The 18,025-nt window shown below is 48.8% G+C and overlaps 1 protein-coding gene across 2 annotated transcripts in view; it reads right to left on the bottom strand.

Annotated features, from left to right (window-relative positions):
• lrrk1 (leucine-rich repeat kinase 1) overlaps nucleotides 1-18,025 on the bottom strand; it is a 155,498-nt gene that overhangs the window by 89,713 nt on the left and 47,760 nt on the right. For both annotated transcript variants that reach the window (XM_080214094.1, XM_080214095.1), the window contains 3 exons: nucleotides 12,956-13,135; nucleotides 7,578-7,726; nucleotides 5,527-5,753 (listed from right to left, as the gene is read on the bottom strand). In XM_080214094.1, coding sequence (XP_080070220.1) covers nucleotides 5,527-5,753; nucleotides 7,578-7,726; nucleotides 12,956-13,135 — 556 coding nt within the window. The remainder of the gene's footprint in view (nucleotides 1-5,526; nucleotides 5,754-7,577; nucleotides 7,727-12,955; nucleotides 13,136-18,025) is intronic.

Genomic DNA, 18,025 nt, shown 5'->3' with positions numbered 1-18,025 from the left:
GGCTTTGGAGAGGGTGCAGAGGAGGTTTACCAGGATGTTGCCTGGTATGGAGGGGAGGTCCTATGAGGAGAGGCTGAGGGATTTGGGGTTGTTTTCGCTGGAAAGAAGGCGGCTAAGAGGGGATCTTATTGAAACATATAAGATGATTAGAGGTTTAGATAGGGTGGATAGTAATAGCCTTTTTCCTCTGATGGAGAAATCTAGCACGAGGGGGCATGGCTTTAAATTAAGGGGTGGTAGTTATAGGACAGATGTCAGGGGTAGGTTCTTTACCCAGAGGTTGGTGAGGGATTGGAACGCCCTGCCTGCTGCAGTTGTAAATGCGCCTAGTTTGGGGGCGTTTAAGAGATCCGTGGATAGGTTTATGGACGAGAAGGGATTGGTTTAGGTTAGTGGGTCATTGTTTTGTAACTGGTCGGCGCAACATCGTGGGCCGAAGGGCCTGTTCTGCGCTGTAATGTTCTATGTTCTATGTAACTATCTGACAGGATCTGCCATCTCCTTCTCCCTCAGGGTCATTAGGGCATTATGTGCAGACCACTGCCTGATGGACTTATGATCAAAGGTGTTTCTTTGTATAAATCTTTCCACGAAGGACAGGTGCTGAGGCACGGTCCAACTATTTGGGGCGTTGTGTAGCAGTGTGGCCAGACCAATCCTTCACAACATTGCAGGCATGGAGGTCCTCAGTGTGCAGTGACACTTAGTACTTGCTTACTGAGGATCTAAACACAGCTTGATGCAGCCAATGTTGGGAATATATTTTATCATAGAACATAGAACACTACAGCACAAACAGGCCCTTCGGCCCACAAGTTGCACCGATCACATCTATACCTACTAAGCCATAGACCTATCTATAACCCCCAATCCCATTAAACCCCATATACTCATCCAGAAGTCTTTTAAAAGACCCCAGCGTGTTCACCCCCACCACCACCGACGGCAGCCGATTCCACTCACTCACCACCCTCTGAGTGAAAAACTTTCCCCTAACATCTCCTCTGTGCTTGCTTCCCTGCGCCTTAAACCTGTGTCCTCTCGTAGCGACCATTTCAGCCCTGGGAAATAGCCTCTGAGAATCCACCCTATCTATTCCTCTCAACATTTTATAAACCTCTAGCAGGTCGCCTCTCAACCTGCGTCTCTCCAGGGAGAAGAGTCCCAGCTCCCTCAACCTATCCTCATAAGGCATGCCTCCCAATCCAGGCAACATCCTCGTAAATCTCCTCTGTACCCTCTCAATAGCTTCCACGTCCTTCCTATAGTGAGGCGACCAGAACTGCGCACAGTACTCCGAGTGGGGTCTGACAAGGGTCTTATAAAGTTGCAGGATTACCTCCCGACTCCTAAACTCAATCCCTCGATTAATGAAGGCCAGTACACCATACGCCTTCTTGACCACATCCTCCACCTGCAAGGCCAATTTAAGAGTCCTACGGACCCGGACCCCAAGATCCTTCTGCTCTTCAACACTACTAAGACTCCTGCCCTTGATATTGTATTCCTTCATCCCATTGGTCCTGCCAAAATGGACCACTACACATTTATCTGCGTTGAAGTCCATCTGCCACTTCCCCGCCCAGTTTTGCATCCTATCTATGACCCGCTGCAACTTCTGGCATCCCCCCAGACCATCCACAACACCACCAACATTCGTATCGTCGGCAAACTTACTAACCCATCCCTCCACTTCCTCATCCAGGTCATTTATGAAAATGACAAACAGCAAGGGTCCTAGAACAGATCCCTGGGGCACTCCACTGGTGACCGACCTCCATGCAGAAAAAGACCCATCCACAACCACTCTCTGCCTTCTGCAGGCAAGCCAGTTCTGGATCCACAAGGCCAAAGCCCCTTGGATCCCATGCCCTCTCACTTCCTCAAGAAGTCTTGCATGGGGGACCTTATCAAACGCCTTGCTGAAGTCCATGTAAACCACGTCTACCGCTCTTCCTTCGTCAATGTGTTCAGTCACATTCTCAAAGAACTCAACTGGGCTCGTAAGGCACGACCTGCCCTTGACAAAACCATGTTGACTATTTCTGATCATTCTAAACTTCTCCAAATGCTCATAAATCTTGTCCCTCAGAAGCCTCTCCATATTCCCCCTTATCTTACTGATTCTAAACATTAAAGATAGACAATTTGCCGTTATCTGGCATCTTTCAAACCCAGACACCTCACAGTGATTTCCGAAGTTGTTTTCCAGGTGTAGTTATACTGTATTGTGTGAACTTGACAGACAGTTTGCAAAAACAGCAATGTGTAACGTGATAATGGCCTTTGTGTTTTTGTTGACAATATTGGTGAGGATACTTTGCTCTGAAATAATAAACACCGACTGAGCGGGGCAGGTATGGCATTGGCTTAACATAGAATCTGATAGATAGCAGCTGGAAAAGTTCAGGGCTCCCTCAGCACTGCCCTGGAAAGGTTGAGCTCTGAGAGTGCGACTGGAATCATAGAACCCTACAGTGCAGAAACAAGCCCATCGAGTCTGCACTGACCACAATCCCACCCAGGCCCTATCCCCATATCCCTACACATTTACTCACTAACCCCTCTAACCTACACATCCCAGGACAATACGGGGCAATTTTAGCATGGCTAATCAACCTAACCTGCACATCTTTGGACTGTGGGAGGAAACCGAAGTACCCGGAGGAAACCCACACAGACACGAGGAGAATGTGCAAACTCCACACAGGCAGTGACCCGAGCCGGGATTCGAACCCAGGTCCCTGGAGCTGTGAAGCAGCAGTGCTAACCCACTGTGCTACCGTGCCGCCCCCAACTGGTAGGAATTGACTGGAACTCATTCCCTACCTCACATGCAAATTGGCAGAGGGATGAGAAAATTAGGGAAGTAGGTGAAAAGAAGGGTTCAGTTTTATGGGGCATTGACATCAGAATTGGAGCAGAGGGAATCTGTTCCATTGGGACAATGTTCACCTGAACTGATCTGGGACCTGTGTTCTAGCAGAAAGGATAAAAAGGGTGGTTATAAGGACTTTAAACTAGCAAGTGGGGGGAAGGGAAGGGTAAAACTATGGGAATTATAATGGTTAATATAATGGTAAAGCAGCAGGTTACCATGTCGGGTTTCAACTACATGGAAATTTATGAATAAAGATAAACGGAGGAGAACCCAGGAGATGTTATTAATGTAGGTGTTAGGATTCAAATAGGTATAAAAGCTAGGAAAAGGGCACTTTAGCTAAATGCTCGCAGCATTTACACAAGGGAACTGAGTTGATGACACAAATCATCATGAATGAGTATGATTTGGTGGCCATGACAGAGACATGGTTGCAGAGAGGTCATCACTGAGAGTTAAATATCCAAATGTATCAGACGTTTCAGAAGGACAGAAGGGAGGTGGTATTTCAGGATGATATCAGGGCGGTAGTGAAGATGATATACATTCTATGGAGAAAAAGGTTGAATCCATTTGGATGGAAATTAGAAATAGCAAGGAGAAAAAGTCATTGGTAGGCACAGTCTATAGGTCACCAAATAATATCACGATGGAGTGAGACATAAATAATGAAATAACTGGTACAGTGATTATCATGGGGGGGATTTTAATCTACATCTCAATTGGTCAAACCAGCCTTGAGCAGGAGTTCATAGAATGTATCTGCGATAGCTTCCTTGAACAGTATATAATGGAATCTACGAGGGAGCAAGCTATCCTAGGCCTGGTCCTGTGTTATGAAACAGGAATAATTAATAATCTCACAGTTAGGGATCCTCTTGGACGGAGCGATCACAGTATGTTGAATTTAAAATGCAGATACAGGGTGAGAAGGTAAAGCGCAATAACTTGTGTTAAACAAAGGAGACTACAATGGGATGTTGGTAAATGTGGGGTCATCCATTTTGGTAGGAATAACAGCAAAATGGACTATTATTTAAACGGTAAAAATTGCAGCATGCTGCTGTGCAGAGGGACCTGAGTGTCCTGGTGCAGGAATCTCAAGGAGTTGGTTTGCAGGTGTAGCAGGTAATTAAGAAGGCAAATGGAACTTTGTCCTTTACTGGTAGAGGGATGGAGTTTAAAAACAGTGGGGTTATGTTGCAGCTGTATAAGGTGATGGTGAGGCCACACCTGGAGTACTGTGTACAGTTTTGGTCTCCTTACTTGAGAAAGGATATACTGGCACTGGAGGGGGTGCAGAGGAGATTCACTAGGTTGATTCCAGAGTTGAGAGCGTTGCTTATGAGGAGAGACTGAGTAGACTGGGGCCATACTCATTGGAATTTAGAAGAATGAGAGGAGATCTTATAGAAACATATAAGATTATGAAGGGAATAGATAAGATAGAAGCAGGGAAGTTGTTTCCACTGGCGGGTGAAACTAGAACTAGGGGGCATGGCCTCAAAATAAGGGGAAGCAGATTTAGGACTGAGTTGAGGAGGAACTTCTTCACACAAAGGGTTGTGAATCTGTGGAATTCCCTGCCCAGTGAAGCAGTTGAGGCCCCCTCATTGAATGTTTTTAAGGCAAGAATAGATACATTTTTGAACAGTAAAGGAATTAAGGGTTATGGTGAGCGGGTGGGTAAGTGGAGCTGAATCCACAAAAAGATCAGCTATGATTTTATTGAATGGCGGAGCAGGCTCGAGGGGTGAGATGGCCCACTCCTGCTCATAGTTCTTATGTACAGGCAGCAGTCCTACCCATTGTGTCACATTTGATACAATTCACCAGCTTCAGAGAAACCCAAGAGCTAAGAGTAGCTTTGTTTCAGTCGAATCTGTTAACGGTTGAGCATCTGCATTACTTCCAGACCTTGGCGTTTAAATCATTATCATTTAAAACTTCAGAATCAGCGTCATGTAACCGTTACTTATTCAGTGTCTGAGGGACAGTGGGCTTTACATACTCAGTAAGGTAAAGGCAAAATACTGCAGATGCTGGAATCTGAAACAAAAACAAAAAATGCTGGAGAAACTCAGCAGGTCTGACAGCCTGTGTGGGGAGAGCATGAGGTAATGTTCTGAGTCTGGAATGCTCTTCATCAGAACAGATGCTGTCAGACTTGCTGAGTTTATCCAGCATTTTCTGTTATCATAATCAGAGTGGTTTGTGTTTAAGGATTCCTCTCTCTACTGTGAGGGTTTCTGGTTTCTGTTCACATGTCAGATTCCTTGCAACTGCAGGCTTTGCTAGTTTAGCTGTATATATCACCACACATTCCAACTACATTTAACATTGAACCGCACACAGGTTACAGGCAGACAGCTGTGTAGTGAGAATATAACTGGATGAGTAATCCCCAGGCCCAGGTGAGTTCTCTGAGGATGTGGGTTCAAATCCCACCACGGCTCTTTAGGGGAGGAAATCTGCCGTCCTTACCCGGTCTGGCCTACATGTGGCTTCAGAACCACAGCTTAACTGCCCTTTGAAATGGCCTAGAAAGCCACGCAGTTCAAAGGGCAACAAACGCTGGCCTATCCAGCCACAACCACACCCCATAAAATATATATACTTTTAAAACCCTCTGATTGGTCACTTACCCAGTGCAGAGGATTTCCTCTGAAGTGGTTGCGTTGGGCAAATCCTTCAGCTGGTTTGCAGACAGGTTGAGTTTTTTCAGATGTACCAATCCCCAGGGAATAACTGACGGAAGGAAAGTGAGGCAGTTCTTACTCAGGTCAAGCTCTGTGATTTGATTGGAAACATCTACAAACCAGTCCACCTCTAACCAGGGCAGCCTCAGACAAGACCACTTCAGAGACAGACCCTGCAATGTAAACAGAGGAGTCAGAGAACCTTACCGCACAGAAAGAGGACACTTACTCCTTTTAGTCCCATTTCCTCTCTACTTTCCCACCATAGCCTTACAATTCTTTTTTAATTTTCGGTATCAGTGTAAATAAAGGGCAATTGGTGACGGAAGACTGGCCTCAGTTAGATAATTTCAGTGGTGAACGTGATAGTTTGGACTTTCAAAAGGCCTGTGATAACCGTCTCATCATTAAAGTCACAACGTGTGTGGTCAGAGGACAAGTAATTGATGGATAATAAACTGGTTACAAAACAGAAAGCGGAGACTCAGGGTGAAGAGTATTTACCCAGCCTGGTGAAAGGTGGAGAGTGGCACTGGGTCAGTGCTGGGATCCATTATTATCTGGACTCTGGAATCAGGAATACAGATAATGCTTCAATGTGAGAAAAGTGAAAGTACGTGGGTATCTGATGGCAGTAAATCGGAGGGTTTATCCTGGAGCATTGCTCTTCATTGAACAGGCCAGAGTGAAAAATACCAGAAGCTGTAATACTCCTCACAAGATGACAGGGTTATCAAAACTCAAATGGGAGCAAAGCCACAGGCGCAACAGGTTGTGATTGAGGTGATAGAAAACCACTTTTAAAAGTATCAGCACTGAAGCTAATTGCTGCTTGTTGCAGCAGCAGGAAGCTAACTGAGGTGAACAGGGGTCTGCAAATCTCAACAAGACCCAAAAGAATCTGTTCGAAGATTTCAAAAGATTCTTCACGAAGGGAAACAAGTATCACAGATACTGAGTCTCTCTCGCCCTCCAATCAGATACTGAGTCTCTCTCGCCCTCCAATCAGATACTGAGTCTCTCTCGCCCTCCAATCAGATACTGAGTCTCTCTCGCCCTCCAATCAGATACTGAGTCTCTCTCGCCCTCCAATCAGATACTGAGTCTCTCTCGCCCTCCAATCAGATACTGAGTCTCTCTCGCCCTCCAATCAGATACTGAGTCTCTCTCGCCCTCCAATCAGATACTGAGTCTCTCTCGCCCTCCAATCAGATACTGAGTCTCTCTCGCCCTCCAATCAGATACTGAGTCTCTCTCGCCCTCCAATCAGATACTGAGTCTCTCTCGCCCTCCAATCAGATACTGAGTCTCTCTCGCCCTCCAATCAGATACTGAGTCTCTCTCGCCCTCCAATCAGATACTGAGTCTCTCTCGCCCTCCAATCAGATACTGAGTCTCTCTCGCCCTCCAATCAGATACTGAGTTTCTCTCTCTCTCTCTCTCTCCAATCAGATACTGAGTCTCTCGCCCTCCAATCAGATACTGAGTTTCTCTCTCTCTCTCTCGCCCACCAATCAGATACTGAGTTTCTCTCTCTCAACCTCCAATCAGATACTGAGTCTCTCACACTCTCCAATCAGATACTGAGTTTCTCTCTCTCTCTCTCGTGCCCACCAATCAGATACTGGGTTTCTCTCTCTCTCACCCTCCAATCAGATACTGGGTTTCTCTCTCTCACCCTCCAATCAGATACAGGGTTTTGCTCTATCATCACTGGTGAAGTTTGTTGTTTGCTGGAATTCAATGTTCTGGCCTTTCCTCCTGCAGTGACCCCAGTAGACAGGGTAATGACACTGAAGATCTACCCAAAATCTGTCTCAAAATGGCCAATCAGTCCAGTTCACTGCAAGAACTTTATCAGATTCTCCATTCATTGAAGGCTGAAGTTTAGCTGTGAGTGTCATTATCCCTGGTTAAAAGCTGCCAATTACTGATCAGAAAACATGGGGAACATTCAGCTTCTTATTTTGTGACAGTCTGTTAAAATTTTTACTTACTGTTTGTTTGTTAGAGACTTCATACAGGCTACTTGGCTCCGTAAATTGTTTCCTGAGGACCTGGTTGCTGAGTTCTGGGTGATCCAGTAAAACGTAAGATGAGAAACAGGCTCCATGCTCTAGAAGAAATCCTGCAATCTCTTCACTCCCTAAAACAGACACAACCTCTCTCCAATAAAACAGTAACCATTTACCAAACAAACTCATACTCCAGATTAAAAAAAACTGGAAAACAATTTTAAAGGACTAGAACAGCAGTGGAGGCTATTAAAAACTGAGAGTTTAGGAAAGATATATTCTGCAAAAAGACAAGGACAAAGGATGGATTAGTAAATTTGCTGACGACACCAAAGTCGGAGGAGTTGTGGACAGTGAGGATGGATGTTACAGTTTGCAGAGGGACATAAATAAGCTGCAGAGCTGGGCCGAGAGGTGGAAATGGAGTTTAATATGGAAAAGTGTGAGGTGATTCACTTTGGTAAGAGTAACAGGGCTACAGAATATAGGACTAATGGAAGGACTCTTAGTAGTGTTGACGAGCAGAGGGATCTTGGGGTACATGTGCATAGCTCCCTGAAAGTTGGCACCCAGGTTGATAAGGTTGTTAAGAAGGCGTACGGTGTGTTAGCTTTTATTGGTAGAGGGATTGAATTTCGGAGCCGTGAGGTCATGTTACAACTGTACAAAACTCTGGTGCGGCCGCACTTGGAGTATTGCGTACAGTTCTGGTCGCCGCATTATAAGAAAGATGTGGAGGCATTGGAAAGGGTGCAGAGGAGGTTTACCAGGATGTTGCCTGGTATAGTGGGAAGGTCTTATGAGGAAAGGCTAAGGGACTTGAGATTATTTTCATTAGAGAGAAGGAGGTTACGAGGTGACCTAATTGAGGCATACAAGATGATCAAAGGATTGGATAGGGTGGATAGTGAGAGCCTTTTTCCTCGGATGGTGACGGCTAACACGAGGGGACATAGCTTTAAATTAAGGTAATTATAGGACGGATGTCAGAGGTAGGTTCTTTACTCAGAGGGTAGTAAGGGCGTGGAATGCCCTGCCTGCAGCAGCTGTGGACTCGCCAACTTTAAGGGCGTTCAAATGGTCAGTGGATAGGCATATGGATAACATTGGAATAGTTTAGGTTAGAGGGTCATTAGATTGGTTCCACTGGTCGGCGCAACATCGAGGGCCAAAGGGCCTGTACTGTGCTGTAATGTTCTAAGTTCTAAAGAAACAATGGCAAATTAGATAAGGGTGGAGTTAGGAGGCGATAGACTGAAAATGCTTAGAAAACAGAGAGGCCAATAAAAGGGAATATAAAGAGATCACAAAGTAAGTCACCAAACAAACAGGAGGGCAAAAAAAGACAAACTGCAAAATTAAATTATCAAGGAAGGCAAAAAACAGAAAAAAATCCAAGGGAAGAGCCACTATCCATGGTTAATTAGAGAGGCGAAAGATAGCATCAAACTTAAAGAAGAAAACACCTAATTGTGCAAAGACAGGAACAAGAGCAGCACAAAAAGATTATAAAGGAGTGGAAAATTAGAGTATGAGGAACGATAGCTGGAAATATAAAGACAGAAAGTAAGAGTTTCTATTGATGGTTTTAAAAAAAAGTTAACAATGTGGGCATTGGTCTTATACAGATCGCTCTGGGGAATTGGTAATAGAAAATAAGGAGATGGTAGATGAATTAAACAGATATTTTACATCAGTCTTCACTATAGAGGACACAAGTAACGTCCCAGAAACAGCTGCAAATGGAACGAAGGGAGAGACTTGGGAAAATTACCATCACCAGGGAACTGGTACTGAGCAAATTCTGGGAGCTACGGGCTGACCCCAAGGTGTTGAAAGAGTTGGCTGAGGTAGTTGGTTGTAATTTCCCAAAACCCTCTCGGTTCAGAAGTCCCATTAGATTGGAAAATAGTAAATATAACTCCTTTATTTAAAAAGGGAGGGAGACAGAGAGCAGAATATTACAGGCCAGTTAATTTAACATTTGTCAAAGGGAAAATGTTAGAAACCATTATTAAAGATGTTATAGTAGGACATTTGGAAAAATTCAGGGTAATCAGAAAGTCAACATAGTTTGTGCAACTGAAATCATGTTCAACAAATTTATTGAAATTCTTTAAAGGAGTCACATGTGCTGCGGATAAAGGGGAATCAGTGGATGTACTGTACTTCGATTTCCAGAAGACATTTGATAAAATGTCACACATTAGGTTAGTGTGGAAAATTAAAGCTCCTGGTGTAGAGGGTAACATATTGGCATGGACAGAATATTGGCTTGCTAGCAGGAAACACAGAGTTGGTCTAAATTTCTCAGGTCAGCTGGATGTGATGTGGGATGTGCTACATGGATCAGTTCTGGGACATCAACTTTTTACTATTTATATAAATGGCTTTGAGGAAGGGATTGAATGAATAGTTGCTAAATTTGCTGATGGCGCAAAGATAAGTAGGAAAGTAAATTGTGAAGAGGACATAAAGAAGCTGCAAAGGGATATAGATAGGTTAAATGAGTGGGCAAAAATCTGGCAAATGGAGTATAATGTAATATATATGAAATAGTGAAATTGTCCATTTTGGCAGAAAGAATAAAAAAACAGACTATCTAAATGGAGAGAGATTGCAGAGCTCGGAGATGCAGAGGAATCTGGGTGTCCTCGCACACGAATCACAAATGGTTAGTACACAGGTATATGTTATCGTCTATTGTGAGGGGAATTGAATACATGAGTAGGGAGGTCATGGTTCTGTTGTACAGAGCACTTATGAGACCACACCTGGAATAGTGTGTACATTACTGATCTCCTTATCCAAGGGAAGATATAAATGTGTTAGCAGCAGTTCAGAGAAGGATTACTAGACTAATGTCAGGAATGGGAGGGTTGTCTTGTAAGGAAATGTTGGAGAGGTTAGATTTGTATCCACAGGAGTTTAGAAGAGGAAGAGGTGACTGACTGAAACCTTTACGATCCTGAGGTAGTGATAAAAATCAGGTGATGACAATTCCACTTGAGAAACACACTGACAACACAAGTGTTGACAAGAAAACGTTTGAAAGATTGAACAGTTACTTTGCCTCAGAACTGTACAGGAGGCTGACAAGGTGGACCTGACTTCAGAAGAAGGGGTGACTGAAGTTATCAAGGAACTTAATATAGAAATGAGGGGGATAATTGATAAACTAATCGAACTTCTGGAGTTGAGGGGGTTGAACTATGAGGAGACGCTGAATAAGCTAGGCTTGTACTCGTTAGAGTTTAGAAGAATGAGGGGAGATCTCATTGAGACGTATAAGATGATGAATGGGATGGATAGGATAGAGGTGGAGAGGCTCTTCCCGCTCAGAAAGGACAGTAGGACTAGAGGGCACAGCCTCAAGATAAAGGGGGGGCGGTTTAGAACGGAGTTGAGGAGGAACTTCTTCACTCAAAGGGTGGTGAATCTCTGGAATTCTCTGCCCGTTGAAGTGGTGGAGGCTGCCTCGCTAAATATATTTAAGACGCGGGTTGATAGGTTTTTGATAGGCAAGGGGATTAAGGGTTATGGGGAGAGGGCGGGAATGTGGAACTGAGACACGACAGATCAGCCATGATCTTATTGAATGGCGGGGCAGGCTCGAAGGGCTAGATGGCCTACTCCTGCTCCTATTTCTTATGTTCTTATAAAATTCCCACACATACTAAAAGAAATTACCGAGATAGCAGACGCACCTACTGGATTGTTAAGAAAGGGAATAGTGTCAGAGGATAATTAATGTCAGTTTTATGTTTGAAAAGGGAAATAAGTCCAGAAAGTTGAAGGTCAATTAGCTTAATATGGGCTGTAGGAAAGACAACTACAGGAAGGATGTAGAAGCTATTGAGAGGGTGCAGAGGAGATTTACAAGGATGTTGCCTGGATTGGGAGGCATGCCTTATGAAGATAGGTTGAGGGAGCTGGGTCTCTTCTCCCTGGAGAGACGAAGGATGAGAGGCGACCTGATAGAGGTTTATAAAGTGTTGAGAGGAATAGATAGGGTGGATTCTCGGAGGCTATTTCCCCGGGCTGAAATGGTCGCTACGAGAGGACACAGGTTTAAGGTGCTGGGAAGCAAGTACAGAGGAGATGTTAGGGGTAAGTTTTTCACTCAGAGGGTGGTGAGTGAGTGGAATCGGCTGCCGTCGGTGGTGGTAGAGGCGAACTCGCTGGGGTCTTTTAAGAGACTTCTGGATGAGTATATGGGATCTAATGGGATTGGGAGTTACAGATAGTTCTATGGCCTGGTAGATATAGATGTGATCGGTGCAACTTGTGGGCCGAAGGGCCTGTTTGTGCTGTAGTGTTCTATGTTCTATGATGGGGGAAAGGCAAATTGTGCGGAGGGTGTGGAGAGTCTGCAGAAGGATCTGGATAGGCTGGGCGAATGGGCCAGGAAATGGCAAATGGAATTTAATGTTGGCAAGTGTGAGGTGGTCCACTTTGGTAGGAAGAATGGTAGGAAGGACTATTACTTACGTGGCGAAAAACTGAAGCAGGCGACGGTGCAGAGGGACCTCGGGGTCCTTGTGCATGAGTCGCAAAAACCCAGCCTGCAGGTGCAGCAGGTGGTCAGGAAGGCGAATGGGATGCTGGCCTTCATAGCGAGGGGGATTGAATATAAAAGTAGGGAGGTCTTGCTGCAGCTGTATAGGGCATTGGTGAGGCCGCAGCTGGAGTACTGTGTGCAGTTTTGGGCGCCGCACCTGCGCAAGGATATTTTGGCCTTGGAGGGAGTGCAGAGGAGGTTTACTAGGCTGATACCGGAGTTGAGGGGGTTGAGCTATGAGGAGAGGCTGAATAAACTAGGCTTGTACTCGTTAGAGTTTAGAAGAATGAGGGGAGATCTCATTGAGACGTATAAGATGATGAATGGGATGGATAGGATAGAGGTGGAGAGACTCTTCCCGCTCAAAAAAGACAGTAGGACTAGGGGGCACAGCCTCAAGATAAAGGGGGGGGGGCGGTTTAGAACGGAGTTGAAGAGGAACTTCTTCACTCAAAGGGTGGTGAATCTCTGGAATTCTCTGCCCGTTGAAGTGGTGGAGGCTGCCTCGCTAAATATTTTTAAGCAGCGGGTTGATGGGTTTTTGATAAGAGAGGGAATTAAGGGTTATGGGGAGAGGGTGGGAAAGTGGAACTGAGCCACGACAGATCAGCCATGATCTTATTGAATGGCGGGGCAGGCTCGAAGGGCCAGATGGCCAACTCCTGCTCCTATTTCTTATGTTCTTATGTAATTCAAAGAGGCAAGAGAGAAGCATCGAAACCACATACGACTATTTAACTGAACAGGTGATGGTCCTGAGTTCCTGGCACGCAGGGAGGCATTGTGACTGCCCACATACCTGCCTTCATCGCTGCGTACAATGGCTGGCCTGTGATGATAGGGTGATCCTGTGCCTTCATCCCACAACTATCAGCTTCTGCCTTGTACACAAGCACCAAGAGCTTGACTACGACCAGGTGTCCTTGCTTACAGGCTGCAGCCAGCATCCAGTTCAACAGATCCTTGTTATCACACAAACCTAGAGAAACACCGTGCAAACAGCGATGGAATGATCAACAATAAATTTCACTCACCATTTCCACTCTAAAAATTAGAAGTTAAGGAACAGAATGAGACCTTTCAGTTGGTTTGTATTTCCCCACACTCAAGCTGTCCACTCAAATTCAATTTCTGCCATTGATTTTCAAACCCTTACCCAATGTCCCGATGTATCTCCTGTACGCCTGTGATCACAGCCACCCCCAGCACCCGGGATATGCTGAGGATGGTGGCATCCCAGCATCCTAAAGAAACATTTCCATTTATACAGAGTCCTGAAGGAAGGGAAACCTTGGAGGGTGCATCATCTGATAACATTTGATATCAATGATGTGAATTGATAGTTTTGGGTTTGATGAGAGGGGAGGTTTTAATGGAGGACACAGAATGAGAACGGAAGAGCAGTTTGGGGGGGATTTTTCCATTTGAAATCTGAGGTTTTGTGATTCACATCCACAAAAATGGCCTGATGTTAGTCCGAATGGATTTGGGTGCAAGACTGGACTGCAATACTCAAATCAGATCTCACACCGTGTCCCCCATCACACCCACATCACACCCACTCCCCAAACACTGCCCCCCCATCACACCAACATCACACCCACTCCCCCCAAACACTGCCCCCCCCATCACACCAACATCACACCCACTCCCAAACACTGCCCCCCCCATCACACCCACATCACACCCACTCCCCAAACACTGCCCCCCCCATCACACCAACACACCCACTCCCCAAACACTGCCCCCCCCATCACACCAACATCACACCCACTCCCCCCAAACACTGCCCCCCCATCACACCAACATCACACCCACTCCCCCCAAACACTGCCCCCCCATCACACCAACATCACACCCACCCCCCAAACACTGCCCCCCCCCATCACACCCACATCACACCCACTCCCCCCAAACACTGCCCCCCCATCACACCAACATCACACCCACTCCCCAAACACTGCCCCCCCCATCACACCAACATCACACCCACTCCCCAAACACTGCCCCCCCCATCACACCAACATCACACCCACTCCCCAAACACTGCACCCCCCATCACACCAACATCACACCCACTCCCCCCAAACACTGCCCCCCCCATCACACCAACATCACACCCACTCCCCAAACACTGCCCCCCCCATCACACCCACATCACACCCACTCCCCAAACACTGCCCCCCCCATCACACCAACATCACACCCACTCCCCAAACACTGCCCCCCCCATCACACCAACATCACACCCACTCCCCCCAAACACTGCCCCCCCATCACACCAACATCACACCGACTCCCCCCAAACACTGCCCCCCCATCACACCAACATCACACCCACCCCCCAAACACTGCCCCCCCCCATCACACCAACATCACACCCACTCCCCAAACACTGCCCCCCCCATCACACCAACATCACACCCACTCCCCAAACACTGCACCCCCCATCACACCAACATCACACCCACTCCCCCAAACACTGCCCCCCCCATCACACCAACATCACACCCACTCCCCCAAACACTGCCCCCCCCATCACACCAACATCACACCCACTCCCCCCAAACACTGCCCCCCCCATCACACCAACATCACACCCACTCCCCCCAAACACTGCCCCCCCCATCACACCAACATCACACCCACTCCCCCAAACACTGCCCCCCCCATCACACCAACATCACACCCACTCCCCAAACACTGCCCCCCCCATCACACCAACATCACACCCACTCCCCAAACACTGCCCCCCCCATCACACCAACATCACACCCACTCCCCCCAAACACTGCCCCCCCATCACACCAACATCACACCCACTCCCCCAAACACTGCCCCCCCCATCACACCAACATCACACCCACTCCCCAAACACTGCCCCCCCCATCACACCAACATCACACCCACTCCCCCCAAACACTGCCCCCCCCATCACACCAACATCACACCCACTCCCCCAAACACTGCCCCCCCCATCACACCAACATCACACCCACTCCCCCCAAACACTGCCCCCCCCATCACACCAACATCACACCCACTCCCCAAACACTGCCCCCCCCATCACACCAACATCACACCCACTCCCCCAAAACACTGCCCCCCCCATCACACCAACATCACACCCACTCCCCCAAACACTGCCCCCCCCATCACACCAACATCACACCCACTCCCCAAACACTGCCCCCCCCATCACACCAACATCACACCCACTCCCCAAACACTGCCCCCCCCATCACACCAACATCACACCCACTCCCCCCAAACACTGCCCCCCCCATCACACCAACATCACACCCACTCCCCAAACACTGCCCCCCCCATCACACCAACATCACACCCACTCCCCAAACACTGCCCCCCCCATCACACCAACATCACACCCACTCCCCAAACACTGCCCCCCCATCACACCAACATCACACCCACTCCCCCAAACACTGCCCCCCCCATCACACCAACATCACACCCACTCCCCCCAAACACTGCCCCCCCCATCACACCGACATCACACCCACTCCCCCCAAACACTGCCCCCCCCATCACACCAACATCACACCCACTCCCCCCAAACACTGCCCCCCCCATCACACCAACATCACACCCACTCCCCAAACACTGCCCCCCCCATCACACCAACATCACACCCACCCCCCAAACACTGCCCCCCCCATCACACCAACATCACACCCACTCCCCAAACACTGCCCCCCCCATCACACCAACATCACACCCACTCCCCAAACACTGCCCCCCCCATCACACCAACATCACACCCACTCCCCAAACACTGCGTCCCCATCACACCAACATCACACCCACTCCCCCCAAACACTGCCCCCCCCCATCACACCAACATCACACCCACTCCCCAAACACTGCCCCCCCCATCACACCAACATCACACCCACTCCCCCCAAACACTGCCCCCCCCATCACACCAACATCACACCCACTCCCCCCAAACACTGCCCCCCCCATCACACCAACATCACACCCACTCCCCCCAAACACTGCCCCCCCCATCACACCAACATCACACCCACTCCCCAAACACTGCCCCCCCCATCACACCAACATCACACCCACTCCCCCCAAACACTGCCCCCCCATCACACCAACATCACACCCACTCCCCCCAAACACTGCCCCCCCCATCACACCAACATCACACCCACCCCCCAAACACTGCCCCCCCCATCACACCAACATCACACCCACCCCCCAAACACTGCCCCCCCCCCCATCACACCAACATCACACCCACTCCCCAAACACTGCCCCCCCCATCACACCAACATCACACCCACTCCCCAAACACTGCCCCCCCCATCACACCAACATCACACCCACTCCCCAAACACTGCCCCCCCCATCACACCAACATCACACCCACTCCCCCCAAACACTGCCCCCCCCATCACACCGACATCACACCCACTCCCCCAAACACTGCCCCCCCCATCACACCAACATCACACCCACTCCCCCCAAACACTGCCCCCCCCATCACACCAACATCACACCCACTCCCCAAACACTGCCCCCCCCATCACACCAACATCACACCCACTCCCCAAACACTGCCCCCCCATCACACCCACATCACACCCACTCCTGAAACACTGCCCCCCCCATCACACCAACATCACACCCACTCCCCAAACACTGCCCCCCCCATCACACCAACATCACACCCACTCCCCCCAAACACTGCCCCCCCCATCACACCAACATCACACCCACTCCCCAAACACTGCCCCCCCCATCACACCAACATCACACCCACTCCCCCCAAACACTGCCCCCCCATCACACCAACATCACACCCACTCCCCAAACACTGCCCCCCCATCACACCAACATCACACCCACTCCCCAAACACTGCCCCCCCATCACACCAACATCACACCCACTCCCCCCAAACACTGCCCCCCCCATCACACCGACATCACACCCACTCCCCCCAAACACTGCCCCCCCCATCACACCAACATCACACCCACTCCCCCCAAACACTGCCCCCCCCATCACACCAACATCACACCCACTCCCCAAACACTGCCCCCCCCATCAGACCAACATCACACCCACTCCCCAAACACTGCCCCCCCCCCATCACACCAACATCACACCCACTCCCCCCAAACACTGCCCCCCCCATCACACCAACATCACACCCACTCCCCCCAAACACTGCGCCCCCCATCACACCAACATCACACCCACTCCCCCCAAACACTGCCCCCCCCATCACACCAACATCACACCCACTCCCCAAACACTGCCCCCCCCATCACACCAACATCACACCCACTCCCCCCAAACACTGCCCCCCCCATCAGACCAACATCACACCCACTCCCCAAACACTGCCCCCCCATCACACCAACATCACACCCACTCCCCCCAAACACTGCCCCCCCATCACACCAACATCACACCCACTCCCCAAACACTGCCCCCCCCATCAGACCAACATCACACCCACTCCCCAAACACTGCCCCCCCCATCACACCAACATCACACCCACTCCCCAAACACTGCCCCCCCCATCACACCAACATCACACCCACTCCCCAAACACTGCCCCCCCCATCAGACCAACATCACACCCACTCCCCAAACACTGCCCCCCCCCCATCACACCAACATCACACCCACTCCCCCCAAACACTGCCCCCCCCATGACACCAACATCACACCCACTCCCCAAACACTGCCCCCCCATCACACCAACATCACACCCACTCCCCAAACACTGCCCCCCCCATCACACCAACATCACACCCACTCCCTAAACACTGCCCTGAATGTACCATTGAGTGAAGATTGAGGACAGAGTTTCCATGCTGCTTTAT

The sequence above is a fragment of the Carcharhinus amblyrhynchos genome, chromosome 28 (assembly GCF_965287045.1).
Source record: "Carcharhinus amblyrhynchos chromosome 28, sCarAmb.v2.hapA, whole genome shotgun sequence".
Classification (NCBI taxonomy): domain Eukaryota; kingdom Metazoa; phylum Chordata; class Chondrichthyes; order Carcharhiniformes; family Carcharhinidae; genus Carcharhinus; species Carcharhinus amblyrhynchos.
Note: the sequence above shows the minus strand (reverse complement) of the source record. Positions and strands in the feature narration are given on the sequence as shown.